The sequence below is a fragment of the Sinocyclocheilus grahami genome, unplaced genomic scaffold (assembly GCF_001515645.1).
Source record: "Sinocyclocheilus grahami isolate Dianchi unplaced genomic scaffold, SAMN03320097.WGS_v1.1 scaffold223.1, whole genome shotgun sequence".
In the NCBI taxonomy this organism is placed as follows: domain Eukaryota; kingdom Metazoa; phylum Chordata; class Actinopteri; order Cypriniformes; family Cyprinidae; genus Sinocyclocheilus; species Sinocyclocheilus grahami.
Window position 1 is genome coordinate 1,824,167 of NW_015505402.1, and position 13,605 is coordinate 1,837,771.

Sequence of the window (13,605 nt, forward strand, 5' to 3'; positions counted from 1 at the left end):
AAAAAGTTGGTATAACCCCTTTACCTACTTCTGTTCAAGTATCGGCCAGAATGTTCATCAAGCGTTTTTTTGCCTTCGTGTGCTGTGTACATCCTTCTTAAATTTAGATGTAATTGACAAAAATGTCATTCTGAAGGATTGTGTGTGTGTGTGTGTGTGTGTATTAGTGCTGTGTTCGATACATTTTATGTATTGTATCAAGCGTTTTTTTGCCTTCGTGTGCTGTGTACATCCTTCTTAAATTTAGATGTAATTGACAAAAATGTCATTCTGAAGGATTGTGTGTGTGTGTGTGTATTAGTGCTGTGTTCGATACATTTTATGTATTGTCACAGAGATACGACGATATGAGTATTGATACAGCTGGCCCTGGCACGTGTGCAGCAGTGGACCGCGCTTAATTTGAATACAATAACACTGTTAAAAATTAAGTAGAAAAGTGCCAGGTGTCTAAAGGTTTAATCTGGCCGCAGAGGAACACAACTGGGTTGCCTGATATAAAGAGATGTAATCCCCGAAACGGAGCTTCCCACTTGCGCAATATGGAAATATCTGCTAAGTGTGCTACTTTGTCAACCTGGCAACCATGTGCATGCTCTCTCTCTCCACTGTGGATAAACGTGCTTGCTTTCTGATAAAACTGGTAAACTTGCAGTTTAGCGATCTCCACTTCAATATCCTATTATCAGAGAAGTGTAATTTATCAAGTGTTAATTTATATGAGAGAGAGGCTGTGTATGTATGAATTACCACCGTTTTGCTACTTTTCTCTATTAACAGTGAAGCTGTGGCTTTAATTGCTTTAGAAACAATGATGTTACCAGCTCCTTGTTGAGAAAGATAATGTAGCTCTTCAGCGATTAAGCAATTTTATTGATAAAATTGCGGGGCAGCGCTAAAAAGTTTGTTCCTGGATGTTTGTGCACGCGCAGCATGATCTGTGTGAGTGACTGAGCATATGTGTGCGTTAGATAGTGAAGACGGCGCATTAGTTTAGATTAGAACTAAATTTATTTATTTTTTTTTTTAAGTAGTGCGTTAATTTGTGTAATGATAACCTACCAGCAATGTAAGTGATTTTTTAAAATATATATTAGAATGAGTACATTACAATATAAACTTATTAGAACGAGTACATTATTATTTATGGGCTTAAAAACAAGATGCAAACAATCAGAATATTGTACCTGGTTGGGAGTGCACAATGTAAACATGAACCACATGCCATTACCTATATTGTACTGTGGTACAGTTATGGAGGCCCTTCATAATGCAGAGGTCAGCTGCTGCTCTACCCATAGTTAAAAATGGCACTATAGTAAGCAGTGTTTAATAAACAGCTGTTTTTCTAAATTCTGCTGGGGTGAAATTCAGTGCAATCTTGTATCGTGGCCTCTGTATCGTGATATGTATCGTATCGTGACTATGCTGGTGAGTGTTTAACCTACCGTGTGTGTGTGTGTGTGTGTGTGTGTGTAAAACTAATGCAGTTCTGTCTTTCCACAGGCTGGACTGTTGAGTGAAAATCCTCTGGCTGCTCTTCCTCTCCAACAATGCATTAATATGTTGGGAGAGATGTCTCAAGGTACCACACATTTGTAACATTTTGTTTGTTCCACAGTCATTTGAAAATGTCACGGATGCTACATTTTTGGAATCGTCTGAGTTTGTCTTCACATTTTTGGGGGAGATTTATTTGGTAATGTTTTTTTGTCAATGATATACAATTATAGTTTTTGTTAACATTTTTATTTACATGTTATTAGTTTGCATTTAAATTTTGCTTGGTTTAATGTTTTTTTTTTTTTTTTATATATATATATATACACACACACATACACGCATATATATGTGTCTGTAGCGAATCAGCTCATGGGGAAATATGAATAATTAATCATAACTAGTTATAATTACGATTATTTAGATCCGCTGTAGATATTTACTTGACCTCTCAGGGTCAACTGTCTGTCAATTCTAAGAACGTTAATTTCCTGGTTAAGGGAAATAACTTTCTTACTGTACAATTCTACACTGAGCTTGTAGCATAAATCTGAATGTTTAAGTGACTCCAGTTATGAGCAAACAATGAACAACGTCAAGTGTGATACAAGTAAGACTTTAACTACATAAACACTTAAACTAGTGTATGATGACAGGAATGAATGGTTCCATCATAAGCCCGCATAAAACAGTATAAAATCTCAAAGACAACATACACAATGACCTAAAGGATATGTGTGTTCATTCAAAGAAAGGTTTTCCTATTAATTAATTAATTAATTAAAGAGTCAATTTTTACTGTGCATTGTCTCTTCTATGGAAAGTGTAGTGAGCGGGGTAATTTTCAACGTAAATGTATCTGGTGTCAGGGTTGCCATGGTAATATATATATATATATGTGTGTGTACATGTATGTTAAAGTTTATTTCATTTGAATTATTTTAGTATTTAAACTACATAAGTTACACTGTCTTAGAAACTAGCTGAGAAAAACATTTGAAATAAAATATAATAAACTCAAACCATTTTTAAAAATGGTTCATTACTTGAAATAAAATAAGTTTTAACCCTGCTTGGTAGCAATCATTTTACTAGGCTGCAGTGCAAAGAAAAAATTTCTTGACTAGTAGGCTGTAGGGATGTTACGATTACTGGTATGACGATAAATCGTGATAAAATACCCCATGGTTAGTATTACTGTTTCATATCTTAATTATCACTATAACCGTATTCGATTACCGCGATTTGAACAACGGAGGATAAATAAATACTGTACTGCACAGGGCTCCAGTGTGCAACCAAATGGGCGCATTTTGCGATCATTTGTTCTGCTGGTGCGACTAAATTTTGTGAGGTCGCACTGGCATGACCACCGCATTGTTTAACTCATAAGCGCTGCATTTCTGTTGCATGTGAGAATCAGCGAACGAAACTGAAAGAATAACGAAACCGCGCGACTCGTTTGAGCTGCGCAGCTCTTTGAGTGTAGAGCCTGGTTTATACTCGCCGCGTCAGGAGCGCGAAGCTGCGAAAAATGACATGAATATTGAGGAAACGATGGATGGGTTTTATGCTAAAGTAAAGTAAAAGACCGCTGCTTAAACCAAAGGTGAACATGCTGGTATTCTTGTGGGACAAAAACATGCCAGCACTGTCACCGACAGCAAGTTTAGTTTTGCTTTTCTTTTTGTTTTCATTTTGAAAAGCTTACCTTTGCTGTTTACCTCACGTTATGCTATGGAGGCTCTTTTTTATTTATTTGATTCCTCAGTGTTTGCTAAACTTCTGTAACTTATTAGTCGGTATATAATACAGCATGTGGTGTATGCCATTGCTTCGTCGTCTTCGTTTTTGTTAATGAACGTTTTATAAGCTAGTTTGTCATTTGTATCTTACTGTTTTATTGTTATGCTTTTTAATTAAGGATAACAATGAATCCATCTTTTGTTTTCGTCTTAAAAAGGGGAAGGTGTGTAGATCATAAAAAACGGACCGAATTAGCATGCCCTGCTGTAAATTGGCCGGTTGATGAAAAACAAGCTTATGTGGATACTACACATTTAAACAAGGTATCTAGTATCATTTATGGAGCAGATAAATACATATTTATTAATCAATTATCATTTTGACTTGACTCTTTTCTTTATTTAAAAGCTGAAATGTGAGGTTTACCATTTACAAAACTTTTTCAAAGCTTTATTTGAACATTTACATTAGATATTTGAACATGCCATTAGATAAACTGTTGTCATTTAAAATCCGAACATCATTGGTAGTGTTATTGTTTTATGCAAACAAAAACTCATTTTATTTGTTTGTTGGTTTTAAATGTAAAACTTGGTGAAATGATTTGTGTGTCAGTACTTTTTGAACATTTCCAGCACATTTTAACAATACCGTGATAATACTGATAACTGTGATCATTTTGGTCACTATAATCGTGATAAGAAATTCATACCTTTACATCCCAAGTTAGCTGACTATTAACCATTAAATGACAAGTTTAGAATGTTGAATTGTTGTGTGCAGAACAGGTTTAAGCACTAAAAGGTGAAGACCGCAGAATTATTTGCAGTATGTACATGGTCTCAGTATCAGTTTACATGTCTACTGCTACTACTGCCAGTTTACTATCCAATTATATGCATCCCTAATGTCTATTAATTCCAAAAAGTGGTATTAAAGGTGACATATCATGAAAATCGGACTTTCCGGGTTTTAATTGCTATAATCGGGTTCCCGGTGCATCTACCAACCCAGGAAACGTGAAAAAGATTAACCCAGTAACTTTGTTTTGGTAAGCCTTTTTCTGCAAGCGTCTGAGAAAACGAGCGCGTCAGATTTCGCTCACTTTGTGACGTGGCAAAAGGATCTTATTATAATATCACCGCCCCTTTATCTGCACGTTTCCACTTACGGTGCCGCAACAACGGTGTACCAGTTTTAGTGCCATTGCAAAAGTTCGAGCAAAGCATGTTAACTGTTCTATCGTTAGCTGCACAGACAAGCACAGAACACTATTTAGAGTCCCAGCCTCAGAGGAGACAAAAGAGCAGTGGTTTTATTTGTTTACTGTATATTACGCTGGTGCCACACAGATCTAATACAAGTATGCAATTTCTTTCCCAGCTGTTTACCTTCACAAACATAACGGACTGTTTTTGTAACTCATGTGTTTTTAACAAACTTGTGTATTTGACAGTTTAAGCGCAATAAGACATGAAGAGAACTTAGTTTAGTACTCTCATGCCATATGACGGCTGCTTTCTGTGCGTGTGCTTTGGTTGTGTGCGCTCAGAAAACACTGTATCAGAAGTTCAAACTAATGTGGCTTTAAAGACGTCTCATGATGCGATTTCAATTTTTCCTTTCTCTTTGGAGTGTTACAAGCTCTTGGTGCATAAAAAAAAAGATCTGTACATTTGCAAAGACTAAAGTCTCGAATCTAAAGAGATATTCTTTATAAAAGTTAAGTCAAATGAATTACAAATGGAGGTCTAGCACAACAATCTGTTTTTTAAATTGCTTGTCCACCGTTCATAATTCAGGGCTCCAGACGAACATTTGAGAGCAGTGGTACCAGCGCCACTAAGTTCTACAGATGGTGGCGCTAAGAACAGATTCGGTAGCGCTGGGGGTGATGTGCGGGAGTATCAAAATACTGATTTTATATTTTATAATAGTGATTTTATCATTTCAAAATATAGAGAAAAAGTATAAATGAATGACTAATAAGCCAGTAGTGCTCTTCTGCTGCAGTATACTAGTTATGTAAAAAAGTAAAAATACACATCACAATTATAAGTGTTTGTTTACCACAAAGTATAGTTTGGTCATCCCATTAAAAATAACATTCAAACTGGATAATTTTAGCACTTTAAAGTGCTGGAAATAGTTGTTGTGAATGCTTGAATGTCAGAAAAGTGCTTGAATTTCTCTATCAAAAGGTTGTACAATCCCTGAAATGAATGGTGTAATGCATTCGACTATTTCTACCACAACACCATGGTTGCAGTTAGCGTTACCGCTTCTGGTTTCCTGGCGTATGTCAGCGCTGTTTATAACAGAATTCTGTGCAGAATTTGAATGATTCTCACTAGAGCCTGACCGATATGGGTTTTTTGTGGCCGATACCGATATTAGGGAGTTAAAAAAAGGCAGATATTCTTTGTGCATATTATAGTACAGTACCAGTCAAAAGTTTGGACACTTTCCCATTCGTGTGTCCAAACATTTGACTGGTACTATATATAGAATACAGTATATACATAAACAGAATATATATATATACAAAAACACATTGTTTGCAATGATCACTCAAATGTGGTGATCAAACACTTATAATGGTGACGGAGATATGTAAGGGCATTTAACAATAAACTTGCGATGAGTGCGATGCAAAGTAAGGGGGTGTTAGTTGTTTCAATGGTTTTCCAGTGACTTAAACTTTAAAGCGTTTCATCCAGGTCGCCAGTAGCAAACAATGGAGCGCGCTCTGCTGGACAAACTAAGTAATTACACAATTTCAAGCATTTTATCTGCATTATATGCTCTGTAAAAAAAAATTTAATATCAACGGCATATTCGCCGATACCGATATATCGCGACAGGCACATATCGACCGATAATATCGGCAAAACGATATATCAGCAAAACGATATATCGGTCGGGCTCTAATTCTCACTAGATCTCGCAGCAACCTTATCATTGTGCGGCGAATTCAAACGCGTCTCACTGGATCCATTATAGTGTTATAATTCAATTTTCAGGGGAAGTTGCTAAAGGCAGATCGATTTGTTGCTAAATGACGTTGTGATGTCATTGCATAACCATGACACAAAACTGTGTTTTTACGTAGAATACACAACGCGATTACTCAAATCTCAGCAAATTTTTTTTTTAAATGTTATTTGTTCATAAAAATATTATAAACCATAAAATTTTAATTTGTAAAAGTACCATAAGTAGCACATCTTTATGATCTGATTTTTTACAACATTGAATTATTGAACAGTTACACATTTGATGTATTTTCTATTATGTATTAACTAGTAGAACTGCACATTCTGAACAATTATAGTTTTAAGCAGTGTACTGGTAGTTATAGTGTGCTACACAAAAGTCTGTAAAAATAGGACACAATGTACTGTTTATATGAAGGAACTATTTATTTTTCATAGGTGTTTTACCGGTTTTAAATTCCACGTTGCATTGTGTTTTAAGGTTACAGGGTTACAACTTAATGGATAACATCCTGGCAGAAAATGACCAAAAAGTACCATAAGTAGCACATCTTTATGATCTGATTTTTTACAACATTGAATTATTGAACAGTTACACATTTGATGTATTTTCTATTATGTATTAACTAGTAGAACTGCACATTCTGAACAATTATAGTTTTAAGCAGTGTACTGGTAGTTATAGTGTGCTACACAAAAGTCTGTAAAAATAGGACACAATGTACTGTTTATATGAAGGAACAATATTTATTTTTCATAGGTGTTTTACCGGTTTTAAATTCCACGTTGCATTGTGTTTTAAGGTTACAGGGTTACAACTTAATGGAAAACATCCTGGCAGAAAATGACCAGTACCTTTTCAGTTTTTCCAAATTTTTCTTACAGTGTACCTAACTGAACAACAATTATATATATATATATATATATATACCGGTACAATCTAATAACATACTGTATCATAAAAGTGTATTTATTATTGACCAATTGCAACTTAAACACATTTGCACATTTGATGTTTGTACAATTAGGCATCTTTCTCTAGCTCTCTCCAGGTTGATGTGCTGCTTGGCTGGCTAGCTGTTCAATGCTTTCCTCTTTTTGTGTCATTTAGATGAAAACATGTGCCTTTATCATTTGAGTCACTTTACAAAAGTTGCTGAAAGTTACCAAAAACTTCTTAAAAATAGCTAAATTTGTTGCTAGGTGCTTTAAAAAAAATAATAAAATTGCTACGGTAGTCTGAAAAGTTGCTAAATCTAGCAACAAAATTGCTAAGTTGGCAACACTGCCTGCAGCACTGTTGCTTCTGTGTAGTAACAGTGTCGCGAAATCAACTTTGGCTCCTGAGTAAAGCTGTTTTGAGCTCTGACAAGTTTGTTTGTGCCGCTGTCAGAGCTGCGCAGCTGTTTAGTTTCACTTTCATTTCGTTTGCTGTTTCTCAAATGCAACAGAAATGGCAGCGCTTATGAGTTGGACAACGCGGTGGTCGCGCCAGTGTGACCACTCCCAAAAATTAGTCGCACCGGCAGAAAAAATGGTTGCAGTCTGGAGCCCTGTAATTAACTGGGGAAAATAATGGAGATTCACTGGCTCTAGTGTTTAATGTGCAGTTCTAAATTTAATTTCATTCAGGCACTATTGCTTCAACACTAGGCTTACAGAGTGAAACTCTTGGCCCCATCAAACAACCATCCCTCAGCCGACCTCTTGGGAGAGAGAACGAGACCCCAGCTGCCACGATCGGCTTTGCCCCAGCAGCCTCCCCTGCACTGCAGGGACTGAATTTGCCCCTCCTGAGTGGGATGTTCGGAACAGATGGGCCGACTCTACCAGGGGTGAGATGGATACAAATGGCTGCTCCTGTTTGTGCACACTTATTGTCACACAGCCTACATTTACTGCCATGATCTTCCAGAGGAATGCTTTGAAATTGCTGCAATTTGCTTTTAGCTCGGCATGAGCTGTTGTTTGGTCCCGTTAGTCTTCAGTGTGTTGCCAAATAGTATCTAAAGCAGGTTTGTATATTCAGATCCTCTCTTTTTCCTGAAGGCATCTATATTGGGCGAACCTCCCAAAGAAGTTGGTGTATCCCAGAACCCTTTTCTCAGTGCTTCTAGCTTATTCGCATCTTCAGGTCAGTCTACCCGCGATGTCTTATGCACCTTTACTTTTTTATTTTTTATCTTGTTGCGTTTCCTAAAGCATTACGTTTATTTAGGTTCCAGCACAAGAGCTCACCCCTACAGGAAGAGAACAGCGCTTGGCAACACGTCTAACCAACGTGCAAACCACAGCATCCACTCGAACTACAGCCAGCACTTCCAGGAGTCTTGCACATCAGAGTTTCCTCTGCACCAGGTCGGCTCATGTGTTAAAAGCAGCTTCACTGAATGTGTGACTGCCTCACCCTTTCTAACTAGATTTGTCTGTTTGTTTGTTTTTTTACTCCATCCGCAGGACCCCTTGTCTCATTTGTACGAGCAGCAGGAGGTTCTGGAAAATGTAGCACTTCCCAGCTACGGCTTGCAGGTACGGTTTTCACCTCCCTCCACGTGCACTACCAGAAGAGTTCTGTTCCAAGATTGGACACGTGTGAAATCGTAATTGTCTGTCTCTCAAGCACTCCAGGCACACAAGCTTCAGTGATGCAGGGTCTCCTTTCAACTATCCTCCCAGCCCCCCTCAGTCCTCTTATTTCGGCTTTGGAGCCCATACCAACATCCCATCCACCCAGCTCAATAAGGTACTCAAAACAAACCATTCTTTGTTATGGCAAAAACACTACTATACAATGGTTTGCCAAGGAGTTTTTTTGTGTGTGTTTTTGTCTACGTATTTTTAGACACTAGACATGTACGTATTATTTAGCAAGCCTGTAACCAAGTAAATTGATTGAAAAAATTGTCAATTCCAGGTAAGTTAACATAAGAATATGTCATTTTTTTAAATATTTATGGCTGTTATAGTACCACCTGTAGTAAAAGTTGGTACTATTCTTTAGAATCATATGCTGAGTATGCTCACTTAATTTTGTGAAGTTCTGAGTTTTCGTTCAGGAATTACAGGCTTTTGGGTATATTTAGCAACATCTTGTAAAAATTATAGCAAACCAAAGTGTGAAGTTAATAATTTTTGGATAATTATTGATCTTGAGAGTCCAGAGAATTGTATTGCAGTGGGTTTTGTAAGGTTGGGCAAAAAAACCTATGACTAGTTTGCAAAAGTAGGTTTTTCACAATCTCAAATATTTAACAGACGATCTGGTTGACGGTAGGGGTTGAGACAAAAATTTTCAGAATAAGGAGCTCTATCATACAGGGTTATGATGGTGAGAATTTTTTCACTGGTTAATCAACTTGTGACAACACCGGAAATACCGGTATCAACGGGGGGTGGGGTTCATTTGGGGTTTTCCCTCTTTTCGTTGCTTTCCTCTACTTTTAATTATCTTATAAATACTTGTGCACATTTTACTTTCACTTTTGAATTAATGGCAATTTGGCGTCAATTGCTTGAATGGAAAACAACAAAACGGTACAACGATAAACTCACTTATATTAAACATGAACTTTTGTTAAAAATACACCATGCTATAGGCCTAATATAAAATAAATAATAGTTTGTTTTAGATGGTATCAATGCATATGCAAGCGTTCCCCTAAGCGTAAACAACGCTGATTACGTCGATTACGCTCTTGGGTACTCTCCAAAATGGCGGAAGACTTAACTCGGGGGAGAAGAATTGTTAAATTAATTATTTGTTTTCTTTGTGCTCAAAGTATTCTTGTAGCTTTGCAAAACTGAATTTGAGCCACTGATGTCACATGGACAGTTTTACCGATGTCCTTGCTACGTTTCTGGACCTGGGAACATTACAGATGCATTGCTGTCTATGCAGGATCTGAGAGCTCTCACATTTCATCAAAAAATCTTAATTTGTGTTCCGAAGATGAACGAAGGTCTTACGGGTTTGGAACGACATGAGGGTGAGTAATTAATGACAGAATTTTCATTTTAGGATGAACTAACCCTATAAATACAGTAAAAATCAACAAACACTGTGGAACCAAATAAATAAGAAACACAATCTTACAAAATCCCTTTAGATAAACTAAAAAAATTCAACCTTTTCAAAATCTCTCTCTCTATCTCGCTCTCTCTCTCTATATATCTATATCTCTCTCTCTATATCTATATATACACACACACACAAACTGAATTTGAGCCACTGATGTCACATGGACAGTTTTACCGATGTCCTTGCTACGTTTCTGGACCTGGGAACATTACAGATGCATTGCTGTCTATGCAGGATCTGAGAGCTCTCACATTTCATCAAAAAATCTTAATTTGTGTTCCGAAGATGAACGAAGGTCTTACGGGTTTGGAACGACATGAGGGTGAGTAATTAATGACAGAATTTTCATTTTAGGATGAACTAACCCTATAAATACAGTAAAAATCAACAAACACTGTGGAACCAAATAAATAAGAAACACAATCTTACAAAATCCCTTTAGATAAACTAAAAAAATTCAACCTTTTCAAAATCTCTCTATCTCGCTCTCTCTCTCTATATATCTATATCTCTCTCTCTATATCTATATACACACACACACACACACACACACAGTGCCGTGAAAAGGTTTTTGCCCCCTTTCTGTTTTATTTTTTGCATATTTGTCACGTAAAATTATAAATACAGTAAAAATCAACAAACACTGTGGAACCAAATAAATAAGAAACACAATCTTACAAAATCCCTTTAGATAAACTAAAAAAATTCAACCTTTTCAAAATCTCTCTCTCTATCTCGCTCTCTCTCTCTATATATCTATATCTCTCTCTCTATATCTATATATACACACACACACACACACAGTGCCGTGAAAAGGTTTTTGCCCCCTTTGTTTTATTTTTTGCATATTTGTCACGTAAAATATTCAGATAATCAAACCAATTTTAATATTACGCGAAGATAATGCAAGTAAATACAAAATGCAGTTTTTAAATGATAATTTCATTAAGGGAAAAAAGCTGTCCAAACCTTCCTGGCCCTACTTGAAAAATTAATTGCCCCCTCCTGTTAAATCATGAAAGAACTGTGATTAACCACATCATTTTAGAAAGCGGAGTTCAATTTCACTAGCCACACGCAGGCCTGATTACTGCCAGACCTGTTGAATCAAGAAATCACTTAAATAGGACCTGTCTGACAAAGTAAAGCATGCTTAAAGAGCAACACATCATGCCGCGATCTAAAGAAATTCAAGAACAGATGAGAAACAAAATAGTTGACATGTATCAGTCTGGAAAGGGTTATGAAGCCATTTCTAAGGCTTTGGGACTCCAGCGAACCACGGTCAGAGCCATTGTCCACAAATGGCGAAAACTTGGAACAGTGGTGAACCTTCCCAGGAGTGGCCGGCCAACCAAAATTACTCCAAGAGCACAACGACGACTCATCCAGGAGGTCATAAAAGACCCCAGAACAACATCTAAAGAACTGCAGGCCTCACTTGCCTCAATTAAGGTCAGTGTTCATGATTCAACAATAAGAAAGAGACTGGGCAAAAACGGCATCCATGGGAGAGTTCCAAGGCAAAAGCCACTGCTGACCAAAAAGAACACAGAGGCTTGTCTCACATTTGCCAAAAATATCTTGTTTATCCCCAAGACTTTTGGGCAAATATTCTGTGGACTGATGAGACAAAAGAATGAACTTTTTGGAAGGTGTGTGTCCCGTTACATCTGGCGTAAACCAACACAGCATTTCATAAAAAGAACATCATACCAAGAGTCAAACAGGGTGGTGGTAGTGTGATGGTCTGAGGCTGATTTGCAGCTCCAGGACCTGGGTGACTTGCCATAACTGATGGAACCATGAATTCTGCTCTCTATCAGAAAATACTGAAGGAGAATGTCCGGCCGTCAGTTTGTGACCTCAATCTCAAGCGCACTGGGTTTATGCAGCAGGGCAATGATCCAAAACACGCCAGCAAGTCGTCCTTTGAATGGCTCAAGAAAAACAAAATTAAGGTTTTGGAGTGGCCAAATCAAAGTCCAGACTTAAATCCAATTGAGATGCTGTGGCATGACCTTAAACAGTCCATTCATGCTCAAAAACCCTCCAATGTGGCTGAATGAAAACAATTCTGCAAAGGAAAGTGGGCCAAAATTCCTGTGAAAGACTCATTGCCATTTATCGCAAATGCTTGATTGCAGTTGTTGCTGCAAAGGGTGGCACAACCAGTTATTAGATTTAGGGGGCAATTACTTTTTCACGTAGTGCTAGGCAGGTTTGGACAGCTTTTTTCCCTTAATAAATGAAATCATAATTTCAAAACTGCAGTTTGCATTTACTCAGGTTATCTTTGTGTAATATTAAAATTTGTTTGATGCTCTCAATCTTAAGTGTGACAAATATGCAAGCAATTTAAAAAAACAGGAAGGGGGCAAAACCTTTCACACGACTGTATACACACAGTATCTCACAGAAGTGAGTACACCCCTCACATTTTTGTAAATTTTATTATATCTTTTCATGTGACAACAGTGAAGAAATGACACGTTGCTACAACGTAATGTAGTGAGTGTACAACTTGTATAACAGTGTAAATTTGCTGTCCCCTCAAAATAACTCAACACACAGCCATTAATGTCTAAACCGCTGGCCACAAAAGTGAGTACACCCCTAAATAAAAATGTCCAAATTGGGCCCAATTAGCCATTTTCTCTCCCCGGTGTCATGTGACTCAGTGTTACAAGGTCTCAGGTGTGAATGGGGAGCAGGTGTGTTATATTTGGTGTTATCACTCTCACTCTCTCATACTGGTCACTGGAAGTTCAACATGGCACCTTATTGCAAAGAACTCTGAGGATCTGAAAAAAATAATTGTTGCTCTACGTAAAGATGGCGTAGGCTATAAGAAGATTACCAAGACCCTGAAACTGAGCTGCAGCACGGTGGCCAAGTTCATACAGTGGTTTAACAGGACAGGCTCCACTCAGAACAGGCCTCGCCATGGTCGACCAAAGAAGTTGAGTGCACATATCCAGAGGTTGTGTTTGGGGAAATAGACGTATGAGTGCTGCCAGCATTGCTGCAGAGGTTGAAGGGGTGGGGGGGCAGCCTGTCAGTGTTCGGACCATATGCTGCACACTGCATCAAATTGGTCTTCATGGCTGTCGTCCCAGAAGGAAGCCTCTTCTAAAGATGATGCACAAGAATGCCAAGCAGACTAAGGACATGGATTACTGGAACCATGTCCTGTGGTCTGATGAGACCAAGATAAACTTATTTGGTTCAGATGGTGTCAAGTGTGTGTGGCGGCAACCAGGTGAGGAGTACAAAGACAAGTGT

General features: G+C 37.7%; 1 protein-coding gene across 2 annotated transcripts in view; it reads left to right on the plus strand.

Annotated features, from left to right (window-relative positions):
* LOC107596810 (ribonucleoprotein PTB-binding 1-like) overlaps positions 1–13,605 on the plus strand; it is a 41,276-nt gene that overhangs the window by 17,661 nt on the left and 10,010 nt on the right. Inside the window, exons 7-12 of one of the 2 annotated variants that reach the window (XM_016287640.1) lie at positions 1,507–1,585; positions 7,875–8,077; positions 8,292–8,376; positions 8,461–8,600; positions 8,700–8,771; positions 8,863–8,985. In XM_016287640.1, coding sequence (XP_016143126.1) covers positions 1,507–1,585; positions 7,875–8,077; positions 8,292–8,376; positions 8,461–8,600; positions 8,700–8,771; positions 8,863–8,985 — 702 coding nt within the window. The remainder of the gene's footprint in view (positions 1–1,506; positions 1,586–7,874; positions 8,078–8,291; positions 8,377–8,460; positions 8,601–8,699; positions 8,772–8,862; positions 8,986–13,605) is intronic. The other variant, XM_016287641.1, reaches the window with a different exon arrangement.